The sequence below is a fragment of the Camellia sinensis genome, chromosome 1 (genome assembly GCF_055761805.1).
Source record: "Camellia sinensis isolate YWXY chromosome 1, ASM5576180v1, whole genome shotgun sequence".
Lineage (NCBI taxonomy): Eukaryota > Viridiplantae > Streptophyta > Magnoliopsida > Ericales > Theaceae > Camellia > Camellia sinensis.
Window position 1 is genome coordinate 191,391,827 of NC_138961.1, and position 15,550 is coordinate 191,407,376.

Sequence of the window (15,550 nt, forward strand, 5' to 3'; positions counted from 1 at the left end):
TTAGTCTTATTGTTTTTTTATATAGTTGATATTTTAATTTAATTTGTATGATATTTGGAAAAAAATTATCTTGATATACAAATAAATAAATAAATAAGATATAATGTGCTTGATTATGTGCATCACACTGATCAAATTAATTTTATTTTATATTTTAATTTTTTTTATCTATTATTGACGTCTTAATATTAAGTTATATTTAATTTTTCTTATTTAACATGAAATTATTTATTACAAAATATTTATATTTAATTTAAATTTAATATACCTATATACAATATGAATGGATAATTCAAAAAAAATATTAAAGAAAAAAAAATCAATACTCTACATAATTAATTAATTTATTTTCTTCTTAATTCAATCACAACATATTTATATTCAATATTTTAATAAATTTGTGTAGTTTTAATCCCACATATTTTTATTTTCCAAATAAGTATAAAAATAAAATTAACATTAAATAATTAGAATCACTTTTTGTTTTAATTTTCTTTATAATTTAACTATTATTTTAATATCAAAATGAGTGGTTATTTTACTATCTTATAATTTAATATATATCTTCTAAAATCATTATATGATAATTACACTTTTTATAGCACAATAAAATTAAAATTATCAAAATAAATAAATATTTTAACTAAATTTATTATATATAAGTATTCAAGTAACATTTTTATAGAACAATAAGGCTAAGATTATTAAAATAAATAATTTAAATTTAAATTAAACTTAATATTATTATTTTGTAATACACATCATAATATAATACACCATGAGTTATAGCCAAGTAATAATTTGTATATTATAAAATTTTCGGTTGTTTTATTTATTTTTTTTGAAAAAATATTTTGATACAAGTGGAATTCATGATTTTTGGTAATTTTGATCAACACAAATGAGAATTTGATTTCAGATTGAGAATACAATTTTTTTTTTAAATTAATAATTTGAAGGAAATTATTTTTATGAGACTTTTACATAAAATCACATACAGTGACAAAAATTTTCATTAACCATTAACAAATTTATTTATAATATTTGACTTTTAATTATTAATTTTTTTTATACATAAAATATTAAGGCTTAAAATCAAGTTTTTCTGTTTTAAAAATAAATTCCGGTACATCACTAGAATCACCTAATATGTAAGTATAATCACCCAATTTGTAGTCTAATAAACTCTTTTTTTTGGATTTAGAATGAAAAATACTATGAGGTAGTTGGGTCAAGTTTTAAGATAATCGATTGTCAATTTAATTTAACTTAATCCATAAAAAAGAATCCACTAACAAAACACCAACAGAGATCAACTATAAAATATAAACAAACAAAATACAAAACAAAATCTCCACAGAGAATCACTAGAATTATCCTGTATTTTACCATCCCGGTGGTATTCTAATAAACTTGATACTATAATTTTTTTTTTTAATGTTTTCCATCACCATCCCGCCTTACCCGATTAAAGGCCCGGAACCGTGTCGGGGCAGGGACAAAAAAGCCCGGGTATATTTTTATTGCAATCCTCAAATTAAGGCAACTCCCCTACGCCTAGGCGTTACATTCTGCAAAAAATTTAAAACCCTAAAGCTGTCACACTCTCTCTCTCTCTCTCTCTCTCTCTCTCGTGTGTCAAGTAAAGCTCAACCCAAAACAGAATTCACCCTTTTCTCTCTCTCTCTCTCAATCGGTGATCTACATTGACAAATTTTCCTGGTAAGTTTTCTCTCCTATCAATCTTTCATGTCAATAATTATGTTTCCAATTCGTAATTGTTCAATTATTCTCTCGTCATTCCTCTCTATCTCCCAATTTATCATCATATTGTTGTCAAAAAAAAAAAAAAACTGATTTCTATCGTTGGTTTTAGACATCAACAACAACAAAGAGCACAGCACAGCACAGCACTATGAGTGGTACTCCTAATAAGCGGTTGCATGACGAGGTCGGTGGAGGTACCGGTGGCAGTCATAATTCGAAATACCCACATGACGATTCTACCTCTGGGTACCCTAATATTGGCCCTAAGATCGCTCCACCGTCGTCCTCCGCCGGAGCGACTGAGTACCACCACCATACGCAACCTTTTGATCACATGGGTCCCCCGAAGATCCCCCGGAACGAGCCTACTGATAGGAGGTCCCCATTGCTTCCGATGTATCATCATCGAGTGTCTTCTTCTTCCAATGATTCGCATTCTGATCATCCAATTGCTTCAGAAAACAGGTCGGAGTCTAGAGATTTAAAGGACAATACTAGGGATCTAAAGGGTGATAATCGTGACATTAGGGACTTGTATCAGAGTGGAAAAGATAGCAGAGGGGATGATAATAAAGAAGGAAAATATGATAGGGATAGGGATAGAGATAGGGATAGGGATGCTTATCATCCGGATTATAAAGTCGAGAACTTGAAGTCAGAAAAGGAAGGATATGGGTTGGGAAATAGTCACTTGAATTGGAAAGAATCGAAAGAACATCACAAGGGAAAGAGGTATCCTGATACCTTGGTTGGGAATGTTGATCCATGGCATGGTTCGCGCCCGAATTTGCATGGCCCAGTTGAGAAGGAGGTTGTGAAGGAAGGATCAGCCACTGAAGAGAGGGATTATATTGAGGCGCATGAGGCTGTCGGGGAGAATAAAGTTGATTTGAAGGGTGAAGATAGATTCAAAGACAAGGATAGGAAAAGGAAAGATTTGAAGCACAGGGATTGGGGAGATAGGGATAAAGACAGAAATGAACGGCGGAACAACTCGCAACTAGGAAGTAGTGGTGGTGAGGGCAAAGAGACTGCTAGGGAAGAAAGAGAAACTGAGAGGTGGGAGCGGGAGAGGAAGGATGTTTCCAAAGATAAGGAAAAACCCAAAGAGAGGGAAAAGGACCATGTTAAGAGAGAATCATGGAATGGAGCTGAGAAAGATGGTTTGCACAACGAGAAGGAGCCAATGGACATATCTGGCAGAGCAGAGCAGGAAAGTGTAGCATTAGAGCACAAGAAACAAAAGGATCACGATGGTTGGAAAAACGTTGATAGGGAAGCTAGAGAGAGGAGAAAAGAAAGAGATGCTGATGTTGAAGGAGACAGACCTGAAAAGCGCAACAAGTGCTATGACAAAGAATCAGATGATGGGTGTGCAGACATCGAAGGGGGCACAGAAAAGGAAAGGGAAGCTTTCAATTATGGAGTTCAGCAGCGGAAGCGGATGCTTCGGCCAAGAGGCAGCCCTCAAATAGCAAACCGTGAGGCCCGTTTTAGGTCTCGTCCACAGGATAATGAAGGGTATGTCTTTCGATATTTCTTCATCATTTGTTTAATTTGATGCACAGCTAGGTTGACAATCAAGTTATCAGCATTTCATTATTTTTCCTTGAATTTATGCTCTACAGCCTGCATTATTTCCATTTACATGCATCAATCAATGTTATTGTAGAAAAATATGTTGTCTTATTAGAATGCATAAGGTATTCGTACAAAAACACAAAAAGGAAATCAAACTACTGTTTGTTGCAAGTCTTTACAAGCAAAGTTTTGTTTTCCTATGCCAAAGCTGACGCCAAAAAAAAGCATAGCTTTTGAATTGGGTGTGACTTCATCTACTGTTTTAGGTATTGTATTGGAATAATTTATGCCTCTGTTAGATCCGGTGCATTTATAATGAGTTCTAGTCACCTTCTTAACTTTGCAAAATTTGTAATAAATTTTGAACATTTATTGTAAGCATGTGTCCCTCTTTGAATCTGTTACTGAGTTAGAATACTTTTTTGGCCATTATAAGCACCTTCTTTTTGTTGGTTGTTATTTATTTTAATTTTTTTCAGTGATGGTTTCTAGTGTTTGGAAATTCTCAAGGCCCCGTTTGTTTTGGGGTTAAATAGATGGGAGGGGATTAGGATGGAGGTGGGGTTATTTAGTGTTGTGTTTGTTTGTAGAGTTGGGAAGGGGATTAGGATGGAGGAGGTGATATAGATCGAGGTTGGAAGGGGGATTGAGATGGAGGAGGTGGAGATGGTATTAAAAAAATAGTGAGGGGATTAGAAATTTTTTTAATTTTTATATATTGGGAATTTTGTTTTTTAAATATTAATGTTTAATTTTTTATATTTTTTTATTTGTTTTATTATTTTATATAAAAATAATTTAACAATTCCTACACTAACAACTATCATCAAAACAAATACAATTTTACTTAATCCCCTCACTATCAATCCCTCACTATTAATCTCCTCACTATGAATCCCCTCTATTCTACCTCTGAAAACAAACGGGGTCTAAGAGTTTAGACCACTTCGTAGGGAGACAATGAATGACCAATGATGTATTGTAGCTTTGTGTGGGCATTGGAATTAAGTGAAACTCTAGGTGAAGTTGCCATCCAGACATCCCATCTGCCTAGAGCCATTGGTGTGGAGTTAACTTGCTGAAATCATAGTTCTCATAGCAACTGGAATTGGTCTTGGGTGGGATATCATTATTGTTATTACCTTCATTATTTCTCTTGGTTTTGTGCACCTCAGAGATTTTCTTTCGTCTATTTGTAATGCATGTTAAGAATGCAATAAAACATCTATTTTGTGGATTAGATTTATTCTTGAATTCAATTTCAATGGTTTCAATTATTGATTTGGAAAATTTTAAGAATTTTGGATTTCATTATAGAATTGAAACTCAAAACAACTGATGTTTTATTTCTCTTTGATGTAGTGTTAGATATTTAGGTCTTCAATTGTCAAAATGTATTATTGGAAGAGAGAGTAGTTAGTAATTTGTTTTAGAGAAAACTTTTATGACCATGCCATATATGTGGAGAAAGTAATGAAGCTTCTAAGGATTTCACATGAATGGAACACTTTAATTGTTGACTTATGTAACAATCAGTGCTATATATGATTTACATGCATGAGAAGAACATGATAAGCAGCTGGAAATAAAGGGTCCAAGAGAGAAGCCATAATTTTTACAATTATATTAGGTTATAAATGTTGAATCACATTTTGTCTATGTTGCACGGACACGGACACGGGACACGATACGGACACGACACGGACACGCAAAAACGTAATTTTTCAAAAAATAGGGGACACGACACGCTGGGGACACGTTTAATATATATAATTTTATTTATTTATTATATGTCTAAAATAAAAATAAAATTATTAATTCTTATACAATCAAAATAATAATAAAATTAATAAATATTTTTTTTTAAAAAATTAATAAAAAATGAGTTTTTTTAAATAAAAATAATTTATTTTATGAATTTTAAGTTTAACATAAAAATAAGGATAAAGAAAAAAAAAAGAAAAAAAAAAAAAGAGGGGGGAGAGAGAAATGTTGAGTCCAGAAAATGAGAAGAAAAAAAATATAAAAGAGAAACGATAGAAGAGAGAGAATGTGAAGTCAAAAAGGCAGAGGGAGAGAGATCAGAAAAGGGAGAGACGAATGGGAGGAGGAGAAGACGAAAATGAAGAGGAGAAGAAGAACAGAGATGATGGAGACAGAGAAGAAGGAGAAGAAGAGAAGAAGAAGAATACCTCAGTTAGGGCTTCTTCGATCCACCTCACGAGTTAGCTTCTCCTCTCCTTAGCTTCTGAACAGGTTAGCTTCTCCTCTCCCTTGATCTCTTTCTCTCCTTCTCTGTCTTCTCTCCTTTTCTGTCTTCTCTCCTCCCTCGATCTCTCTGTCTTTTCTGTCTCCCTCGATCTCTTTCTCTCTTTCTGTCTCCCTCGATCCCTTTCTCTCTTTCTCTGTCAATCAAGGAAAATAGTTAGGGCTCCTTCGATCACCTCACGAGTGTTCGAAAAGTGTCCCGCCGTGTCCATGGCGTGTCCAAACTGGAAGATTTCAAAAAAAAAAGGAGACACGTTAGTGAGAGTGTCGGACACGTGTCTACCGCGTGTCCGACGCGTGTCCGTGTCCGACACGTGTCCGACGCTCGTACGCAGAGCCTGGGAACGTGTCGGTGCTTCATAGCATTTTGTAGAGAGATTTTACATGCTATTAACATAATTTGGGTGACCACACACCCCCCCCCCCCCCTCTCTCCAAAAAAAAAAGAGGCCCCAATTTGTGGATAGATAACAAAATTTGGCAATTTACTGATTTGCTCCTCAATTGCGCATATGACTCCTCATTTTATTCTTTTATTTTAATTTTCATGTAACGATTTGGCAGTATTTCTTAATAAACATTGAAGAGTCGATGATGTAATAAATTGGAGGCTCCAACGACAAAAATCAAATGTGGATTGGAATCACACTTGGATCAAGGCCCAAAATTTGAGAAAGTCAAGTTTTACGGCTGATTTTGCAATTTCCAGAATTGAAGGCATAAAATATGCAGTTATTGAGCTCAAAACCTAGTCCTAAAATGCAGAGGACCACGAAGACAAGAAAAATCAAATCTGAACTTTTGTTATTGGGAAAAGCCTCCTTAATAGTGTTGTGGAATCGTGATATGTATTGTGCATCATCACACCAATTTTAAGTATCAAGTTACGTAAGATGCATTAATGAAAGTGAATATAACTTGAAAAAAATTAGACATCCTAATATAAATACAAATATGTTGTAAGAATTAAACGTTAAACTATGTGCAGAACTAATATGCCTTGCTCTTGTTGCAGCCAAGTCATTGATAACTAAGGCATAATATAGTTGTTTTGTCATGTGCTGCAGGATGAGGATCAACAAGTTTGAGGCATAATATACTAATTGAGCACAATTTTGTATTGGATGATTCATATTATTGATCGATACATTAAGTTTTTTTTTTATCTAAATGCTCATGATATGATACATGTCACATATCGTTTGATTTGGACAACAGTAGATGTATTGTCTCCCTATATATAGATTAGCCAATTGTTTTATGGTAAAATACTTACGACTAGAGAAAGGTACAATAAATGATACAACACGTGGCTTATGTATAGTGATTCAGTAACAAGCCTATGACACTTCAATTTATGAATGCATGAATTAGGAGCGAATTGGTAGACAAATTTACTTTTAACAATTTGTGAATACATCTAAATCATTAATTCAAGGTGATCTCAATTAGAGAATGATCATATGACACGTGACTTTGGTATCATGCATCAAAACACCGAAGTCACCCAAGCCCTTCAATGGCTAAGACGCGCTTGCACACACCATATCCCCTTCAACTTATTCAAAGCGTAAGGCAACAAAGCACAAATGGGGGAGCATAATGTGATTCACCATGAGGAGATTTCTTCCACTGCTGCCTTATCTCCCTATGTGCCAATTTTTTTGTTTGCTTTGATTGTACTCTTAATATTTAAACTTCATATGTACTCTAATATTTCTTTAAAACAGTTAGCATACACATTGAAAATACTCTATTTTTTTGATAAGTAATATAGAACTATATTAGATAGACACCAAGGGGGTGTTACCCTTGTACATCAAAGAAGCACAAGAAAATGGATACAAAAATGGTAAAAAACTATAACCTCTCCCAAAATATATCTCTCCAATAAAATTTACCAACAAAAATTGAGGAATCACAAAGATCCCCTTTCAACAAAAATGAATAGATCTCAACTAATTAAGCTTAAGCCTATGAACAATCTTATGTACATCGTCAAAAATTCGCCTATTTTGCTTTCTCCAAACACTCTACAATAAGCACAAGAGAGTCATCCTCTAGGTCTTTTTTCACCCTTTTTGCATGGCACCATAATCACAATAATTTAAAAGTTGAAGAACGAAAGCTGGCATTGCTTAGTTAACTTCAAACAAAGACGGTAATAAGATTCCATATATCTCTAGGACTACTCGTCAACTCAATTTTCAATGGTTTGAAAGGAAACCAAATTTAAATGCCTGTAAATAAATGTTATCATCAATGCACTCATTCTGCTATAAATGTAGTAATTAGTAATATTTGCTCCAATTTTTTCATTCCTCTCATTTCCTTGCAAAGAATAATACCTTCTTTTTGGGAGTATTTTTAACAAGGTAATGTACCAAATTGTCATAACATGGTAAAAGATCAAGCCAATTTGATCTTTTTTAGCACATGAATCAATTTGTACATCGAGAGCAATATTGATGCTCAATTTTGACAATGATGGCCTTACATTTCTTCCTACACAAGAAGTGTCATGTAACGTTCTAAAATCTTTGTTTTATATTGTGATAAAAAACAAGTAGAAAACATGCAATAATTTTTTTTCCGCCTCACAATTTTACATGCAATACATTAATTGGGTTTTTAATGTCAATGTAATTTTGGTATTCAACTAAACAATATACAATCAAGTAAGATGCTTGTACATCCCTTTAGCAAAAGCTAGAGTTGCCTGACAATTTTAATGGTTATTAGTTTAGATATATTATTTTCCTATATTTTGTTAATTTGTTCTCTCGCTAATGTGGCAAAATAAAATGATTTATTTTTCATGACCATATATTCTTTTATTTTAGCTGGTATATATACATAACTCAAACTCATATTATACTTAAAATGTTGCATTTCGTTAGAAGGACATATTTGTCCTTTCATTTGTACTATCTTTATCTAGTAAGGGGATTCTGTTTAAACGATTATGTTACATATGTAATGAGGGCATTTTTGTATATCATCAAATGCCGACATTATCACCTTCCATGTTTATTAACATTTAATGTAAAGAATTTCCTTATTATTGTCAACTAAAATAAGGGGTGTCAGTAATATTTCTACAATAGGAGGGGGTGTTTTTGTGTTTGTTAGAGCCCTGAGGCAGTGTCAGGTTAATTTATCTATTTTAAAAGAGAAAATCGTTAATTTTATTAAATGGCTTCAAATATAAAATTGAAAAGGCTCAATATTTGCATATTTTGAGATTCAAGTAATATAAGTTATTATTTAATTTTAAAATAAAAATATTTTGGGTGTGGAGTAGGAGGGAGCTCTTGTGGCAAATTTATGCTTTGATATTGTGCGGTGAAGAATTGGAAATTTATGGTTTGAGTTAGTCCACGATCATAAATTGTGGTTCCCATTGCTAATGTGGTTTTGGTCTGTCACATGTACTCTTCAAAATAAAGCAAATACTTGTGTTGGATGCCCGACACTCGAACGAGGGTATGGTATATGTATCGCATATTTTTCATCGGACACTTCTTATATAATTTTATTTAACACTACTATTATATGTACATATTATTGTATAATTGCTGTAAATGTCTTTTTGACACTACAAGTTACATATAAACATACTCGATTAAAAATATAAAAATTTGATATTTTTTTGCTAAGTCTGTGTATCCTTAAATTTATGATTTTATGAGTCCGAACTCTAGATACGACCCGCACCCAGCACTTGTACCCAAGTCCATTTAACATAGGTTTTGGTGACACAAACATGCGTCTTACATGATGGACGTGTGGCCGTGATTTTTTTATTTTATTTTATTTCTGTTCCCAAACAGCTGTGATATCCGTGTTTCAAATATTATCTTATTATTTGTAAGGGGTGTTCTTCTCTTCAATCATTCTTCTCTTTGATGCCTACAAAGTCCGAGACAATGGTTGATTACTTTCTTCTTTGGAAATTTCCATGGAATGTTATTCATTACAAAATTAGATATGAAGTTTTGATTTGCAAATGTGTCTTATTACTTCTCAGATCGTATCAAATTTTTATATGGAAGATTCGATCCTTTATTGATCAAATCTATTGGATTGTATTTATCAAAAATAAAATAAAATAAAAAAATAAAAATCTATTGGATTGTCAAATTGATGTGCTTTAAGGGATCAAATTATATTGACCTTGATATGGTCCAAGCCCACTCCCTTGATACACCTAGAGCAAGCTAAGTTTGATATGAAATCCCCAAAGTAGGCCGAAGTCCCCATCTTGCTAGTTGAAAAAAAAAAAAGAAAAAAAAAAAGTAAAGTAAAGGAAAAGAGGCTTGCCAACTAACCCTATATATATATAAAGCCCTTCTTCGCTACATACCTTGCTAGTTTCCTCTTTCACCCTAGAACTCAGCCAATAAAGGGTTCATAGCGAGATCTGTCATGCCGAGCTCCTATCTTGTTCTGCTGACATCAAGTGATGAAGAAGAGGAATATCAATGTCGGAGCAATCACATAGAGGAAGAATGTTACATAATTGAGTCAATTGAGTCAAATGGGCATCTTGATAGGTTTGATGCTTTGTATTCTTTTTTTCTGTCTTCCTCTTGTCCATATAGTTCTTGTGTATGAGTGTTTTAGGGCTTGAGTACCCATAACGAAGCTGTGATGGCTGTTACAAAGTCGTAATTGAACCCTAAAATAGTTGTTTAGACTACATAAGAATGTCATAAATGAGTTTCATTTGAAACATTAAATTTCATTAAATCTATTGTGGTCTGTGATGGGTTTGGCATCTATTGATATCATTTTATTAAAACCCTAATTTAGTTTGAGAAGCATGCTAAATAATTTGCTATATTGGGTTAAATTTCATTAATTCTATTGTGGTCTGTGATGGGTTTGGCCTCTATTGATATCATTTATTAAAACCCTAATTTAGTTCGAGAAGCATGCTAAATAATTTGCTATCTTGGTTTTCAATCCTTGGAAATGTTTGCTCATCCTCTTGGCTCATCATGGAGCTGACCCAAGGACTAGGCAAGTGAGGCGATGGCTTTAGGCCTCACCTTCTGAAAAGGACCCTAAATTTGTTTATCTTTTTTTTTTTTTATAATTTGTGTAGCTTTCATCCACTCACAGGCCTCTTTGAAAAAGTCTGCCCCCTTATATATGTAATGTAAAAATTGTGTAGTTATTTGATTGAATTGTTAATGGACATTAAGATAAAATATAAAAAGGCCCATCTCTTATAAATGATTTAAATTATTGATTTTGTTAGCGCGTCTTTAGGGCCACTGGTTAAGAAGTTAACAAATTTATACATTTTGCATAAAAATATATACAATAACCAATGTACAATCCTTATAAATTTTCTTAACAATACCCTTAAACTATTTGCCTTATTTCATAAAAAATGAGTTTGCAATGTGGAGTGTCATCAAGTATGCAAGACTGCTCTTCAGTTTCCCTTGAAAACCCAATTTCATCTCCTTTCCAATATACCACCCAGAGCAATATGTTTATACTAATTTGAAGTCAAATCTATGACCACTTGCTTCCGAACTTTTTATGAGATTCAATTTGATTATTAATTGTTGCTTTAACTCAATATTATAGAATAATTTCATGAAATATTTGTTCAGGTAAGTTGATTTGATGAAATTGAGCTAAGATTTTTGACAATTATCTTTAATGAAATTAAGCCCAAATTTGTGGATTTTGCTGAAATGTTTTTGATAGGTCTTTTGTGAATTTGTATGGAAATTCAATTATGTGAGTGATTTATGTGATTAAGTTGAGCTGTTTTTTTTTTTTTTTTTTTTTTTTTTAAATACTTGTTTGCTGAAATGTAGTTATTGTTGACTAATTACTATGTGATTGCAATTGAATTTGGATTAAATTAAGATAAAGCAAAGTCTGCTTACATATCTAATCCATTCATAGTCCTCACTTGAAGTGGTTGCTGTAGGCCTCAAATTGTCTTGAGCTGACCCAGACTCATCAGTTTTTGACTAGTTTCTTATTCTCTCTTGCTGCTTACCATTAGTATATGATGGTGGCAGTTATGATATTTTAGTAACCTGTGGAAATTCTCATCTCAAATAAGAAATAAGAATAGAGCAAGGTTCAAGTGCAAGGTGTATCGTTTACCATTGCATAAGCATTGCTGGGTCAAGAATGGTGGTCATACACTTTTTTCCAATTGGTATATTGATGCTACAATGCAGAAGATGTTTTGAAAAGTAGGTTAATAATCACTTGAAAATGGTTTTTTTTGAAAGATCTTTTAGAAGTCAATTTCAGTCTCAAATAAAATAAAGTTTGTTTTGTTTTTTATTTATTAATTATTTATGATTCATGCGCAATTGATTTCGTAGAAGAATGTTTCGCTAGAGCCTAAAGGATAATTTATCAGGCAGTGTCATATTTAACAAAAACTGCATTACTAATGAGTTATTTCAGTATAAACTTGTTCATGTCCAGGTTGAAATATTGGATTTCATATTTCCCCAATTGTGGAATTCTTTTATTCTTAGGTGCCTGGTGGTTAAAACACATTCTCATGATCTCTTTTTCTGTTTTCTTTGCTTTGCAGATCTCAAGGTAAGCTGCTGTTAAAACTTATTAAGCAGGAGTTTTATGCTTGCCGTAAACAGGAGCCTGTCCCCTTGTGTAAATATACTTTTTTATTAGGGCGTGGCTATTGCCACAACAAGGATGACTTTTTGCAAAGCAATCAGTGCTTTGATCAGTTGTACAGTATCATTGATTAAAGAACCTCGTGCTTCGGCAGTGCGTTCCTTGCTTTGGCAATAGCTGCTGCTCTTTTATTATTGTTTCTCAAGGGAAGTTACTTCTGTTCATATAACTTCACGTAACTACATTTGATTATATGTTGTATGTCTTACTGTTGTTTGCTTCATTTTGTTTTTTGCTCTTTTTTTTTTTTTTTTTGTGACTTAGTACTTCCATTGGTAGAGACAATTTGGAACTCATGCCCTTTGGTTAATCTTTAGTCCTGCCAAAATTGGGTGGCCATATTGTACAAAGGCGTAATGCTTTCTAATAGCATATGAAACCAAATTATGATTATAAATAATCACCGTATGCTTTTCAACCATATGATTTTATTTTTTCTGGCTTTTGGAAAATTTCCATTCTAAAAAATTGCTAATATCTAGTGAATTAGACCATTGACTTATGAAGCAAAGTGATACTCTCTCCTACGTGGTGCATGATTTGGGAAAACCAATCCCAAATGCTCTCTCTCTGGTTATGAATCTTCCTTTTAGTCTCTTTCTTCCTTTTATTCTTGGCTGATCTTCTCTCTTTCAAATATGATTCTCTGCATTTCCTCTTCTGTATTATGTTACATCTTCACACCCATTCTACTGTTCCATCATTCGGTTTCTTTTCATCTTCATCGCTATCTCCTTATCCTATTGTTTACATCGTTTAATTCCTTCTCCTACTCTATTGTGTAATTGTTGGTTTGATCTCTTTTTCTTTCGTCATTTGTTCTAGAATTTGGGCACACAATGGGTTTATATAAGAGTAGAAACTGGGATATTAAGATTGTACAAAAGCATTTCATTCTCCAGATTGATGAGGTTTCAAGGGGAGAACACTATAATTATTGAAATGAACTGAGGTCATGGCTACTCTTTAACCTTGAATGTGGGAGGAGCTTTTTGAGCAAGTTAGGTGCTGAAGGAAGCAGTTAATTTTTTAAATGTAGGTTCTTTTGAAAATATAGATCAAGTAGTTCAATGGTTTGGCCAATTGGTCTAGCGTTGTGTAAAATTTTGGCTAAGGTGTTGTCTATGATATTAAGTTTGGTTTTTAGGATACCATCTTTCCTTGTTTAGGTGCCTTTGTCGAGGGCCATCAATTTTGGATGTTGCTTTGGTATCCAATGAGGAGTAGAGGAGTAAGGAAGGGATCTCTTTAAGGTTGAATTTGAGAAAGCTTATGATCAGGTGGAATGGGGTTTCTTGGACTTTGTCATGCAAAAGAAAGATTTGGTGAGAGATGGAGGTAATGGATCTAGAAATGCTTGCCCACCTGTAATTTCTTGGCTATCGTTTACAGTAAAGCGAGGAATACTTTTTGGGCCACTGGGGGTCTCTTAGGCAGGGCGAGCCTTTTTCCCCCTTTTGTTTACTTTAGTCACTGATGGCTCGGGGAGGTTGGTTGATAGGGCTAATGAGGTGGATTTAATGGATCGATTTCTGATTGGCATGGATAGGGTTTTCGTTTCTCCTTTACAATTTGCAAATGATACCATATTTTTCTCTTTTGGTTAGGAGGTTAAAGTGGTTAATTTTCTCTTATTTAAGAGTTTTTGAAATAATATAAAGCTTAAGGTGAATATGAGCAAAAGTTCCATAGTTGGAATTAATGTTCCATAAGATAGACTAATAAGGTAAGGGTGGTTGGTGATTAGGATGCTGCCTTGAGTCTTTGCCTTTCAAGTCTTCAGGGCTTCCATTGGGGGTTAGTACTAGGAATGAGAATTTTTGGGCCCTAGTGATTGAAAAAGTTGGTAAGAGGTTGGAGGGATGAAAAAGAGCAATGATTTCTAAGGGTGGGAGATTTACACTAGTTCAATCTATTTTGTCTAAATGTTTCGGTTTACTATCTATCTTTTTTTAGTGTTCTGGTAGGAGTGGCATATAAGATTGAAATTTGATAAGAGATTTTTTGTGGGATGATAGTTGTGAAGGGAAGAATAATCACTTGATTAGTTGGGAGGTGGTCTGTCTTTCAAGGGTAAGGGTTGTTTCACTTTGGGGAACATTGGGGCTAAGATTATTGCGTTTCTTGGAAAATGGTTATGGAGATTTCCATTGGAGTGTGATTCTTTATGGCATGCTATTATTAAAAGTAAATATAGGATTCAGGCAATGGATGGGACTCTTGAGAGGTTAATTGGGGGAATTCTTGATCACTTTTGGATATGTATTTCTTAAGGTATTTCCTTTTTTTTCTTAACATATTTGCATAATTGTGGGTGGTTGGGAGAATGTTCGTTTTTGAGAAGATGTTTGGAGGGATGAGGATTCTTTGAGCATTAGTTCCATCGTTGATTATCTCATTTTTTTAATGTTCTATTGGTTTCACGGTGTCTTATTTACCTCCGCTCTTAAAAATTCAATTTGTTTGCAATTTAGATGATCGTGTGGCAATCAAATTTGCTTTGTTGTTATCCATCCTTGATGGAGTTTCTTTGAAACATGAAGCCATTGATAAAAGGATGGGGTCTATTAACTCTTCTGCAGTTCTCTTGCAAATTCCTTTTTGATGCCATTATTGATGATCTTATCATGCCACTATTTGATCTTTACATGAAAAATTGGAGTGTAAATGTGCTACAAAGTTAAAAACTTATTGCTTAGTCAATGGCTCATAAGAAACTCAATACTAATGACATGGTTCAGAGAAAGAGGCCTAAGTACTATTTACTTGCACAATGGTGTGTTATGAGTAAGGGGGTTGAGGAGAGCGTTGATCACCTGTTTTTGCACTGCTTCATGGCTATGGGATTATGGTGAGTTTTTTTTCTCCAGTTGGTGGAGATTGATTGGGTGGTTCCATTTTCTCGTGTTCAATTGCTTATGATAGATTTCATGGACTTCGGTCATAATAAGAAGTCCAAACACTTTGGAGTTGCATAGTATGTGTGGTGTTGAGGGTGATTTGGTTGGAGAGGAATGCAACAGTATTTGAAGTTTAGTCTTTTGATTTTGGGAGCTTTTGAGATAAGATATGTAACTTGATTTTGTTTTGGGCCTCAGTATCTTTTTGCTTGAAAGGAATTCCTTTCTTTGGTTTTTAGAGATTGGAGAGCAGTATGTGACATGTAATTTTTGTTTTTATGTTTTCTTTTCCTTCTGTTTTGGTGGCCTTTTTGTCCCTCTCTGACCCTCTCTCGTTGTACCTCTTC

The 15,550-nt window shown here is 33.6% G+C and overlaps 1 protein-coding gene across 1 annotated transcript in view; it reads left to right on the top strand.

Moving 5' to 3' along the window:
- Positions 1-1,359: 1,359 nt before the first annotated feature.
- Positions 1,360-15,550, top strand: part of LOC114256451 (zinc finger CCCH domain protein) — a 28,953-nt gene continuing 14,762 nt past the window's right edge. The window contains exons 1-3 of the mRNA XM_082923734.1: positions 1,360-1,722; positions 1,877-3,288; positions 12,200-12,207. Coding sequence (XP_082779860.1) covers positions 1,916-3,288; positions 12,200-12,207 — 1,381 coding nt within the window. The 5' untranslated portion in view covers positions 1,360-1,722; positions 1,877-1,915. The remainder of the gene's footprint in view (positions 1,723-1,876; positions 3,289-12,199; positions 12,208-15,550) is intronic.